The sequence below is a fragment of the Scardinius erythrophthalmus genome (genome assembly GCF_964197995.2).
Source record: "Scardinius erythrophthalmus genome assembly, chromosome: 14".
Lineage (NCBI taxonomy): Eukaryota > Metazoa > Chordata > Actinopteri > Cypriniformes > Leuciscidae > Scardinius > Scardinius erythrophthalmus.
In genome coordinates this window covers 1,035,986-1,037,337 of record NC_138234.1, presented here as the reverse complement: position 1 = coordinate 1,037,337, position 1,352 = coordinate 1,035,986, and the positions used below count along the sequence as shown (strand labels likewise).

Below are 1,352 nucleotides of genomic sequence, written 5' to 3'. Positions count from 1 at the left end.
AAACTCGTAACATGAAAGATTATATAAAAAATTCTCAGACAACATATGTTCACATTCATGGCACAATTCAAACGGGACCAGAAAATAATTATTTTCTCACATTCACTTGCATTGACGATTTTTCAACCTAGAGGTCCAGTGGGGTTAGCGGATGGGCGGGACTTACCAGCTCTATATCGCGTTCAGGGGGCGGGGTTTATGTAAATTTTAGGGTTGGTGATGTCACTAACCTGGGAGGAAGCTCGTGTAGTCTCTACCAGCCGTTTGTTGTAGTCCTTATAAAGCGATTTCTGTAAAAGAAAAATTATCTCCCTTTGCTTTGAATTTTGAGCGTTGTAACTTTGCAGATGTTGTTTATGATCAGACAGCAACATTACACACTAACTACAGTTAGAGAAGTCAAATCATCATCAACCCCCCCTTTAACAGTAAGAGTATAGAAAAACGACATTAAAAACGCTGATGTTTTGCTACAGTGTCAGTCGTTCTGTGCGAGCGGTCGACATCTCGAGACCCTCCGTGAAATACAATCATATGTTTTTGTAAATTTACATTTTATACACTTGAGGATATTTTGCAGTTTCGTTAATTTAGCAGATCATTTTCCAAAGGAAAACGTTTTTTTTTATGCTTAAAACAACAAAACAATAAAACATACACTTTGGAGCCAGGGGAGCAAAGAAAAAATATAAAAAATAAATAAATAAAACAAACAAAAACACATTCACACAAATACAAGACCTTTGTATCATTCAAAGATTTTGAAGCTGGATAATTTTATTATCATACTATGACGTATGTAATTGTACTTGACAGTATTTCATACGATAATTATAGAAATGCTCAAAAATCAAGCCTTGGACAAATAAAATAGTATAAAAATAAATTATGTACTTATTTCAGAGAAACAGCGAGCGGGCGCGCCCTAACGTAGCGCCCCCCTCACCCGCGCGCGCACACTCCGAGACGCGTCACGTGTGTGCGTGCGCGCTCCCGTACGGAGGGAAGATGGCGGATGTTTGGAGTGAGGAGGTTCAAGAGAGCAGCTGATAAAGAGAAACACAAACAACAGCAGAAAAACAGACGCAGCGCTCGGGCGAGAGTCACACCGAGCGTCACGCACACAGGTAAAGCCTCGCGCGTCAGCCTCGCGACGCCCGCAGCGTCATTAGCCGCGTTACACGGGAATCAGCCGGCTGTTAGCGCTCAGCTAATGAAGCAGCAGCTGGAAATACCCTGCTTTTACTCTAGTAAACACGCCTGAGGCAGTTGTCGAGTACATGTGTAGAGGTGTATAACACTGCGCTGATGATAAAGCTCATCTGTGGGAGAGCATAACGCGGTCACGGACT

At 42.1% G+C, this 1,352-nt stretch overlaps 1 protein-coding gene across 1 annotated transcript in view; it reads left to right on the top strand.

Annotated features, from left to right (window-relative positions):
• The first annotated feature begins 904 nt into the window (after positions 1-904).
• fbxo42 (F-box protein 42) overlaps positions 905-1,352 on the top strand; it is a 21,235-nt gene continuing 20,787 nt past the window's right edge. Inside the window, exon 1 of the mRNA XM_081384640.1 lies at positions 905-1,127. Coding sequence (XP_081240766.1) covers positions 1,016-1,127 — 112 coding nt within the window. The 5' untranslated portion in view covers positions 905-1,015. The remainder of the gene's footprint in view (positions 1,128-1,352) is intronic.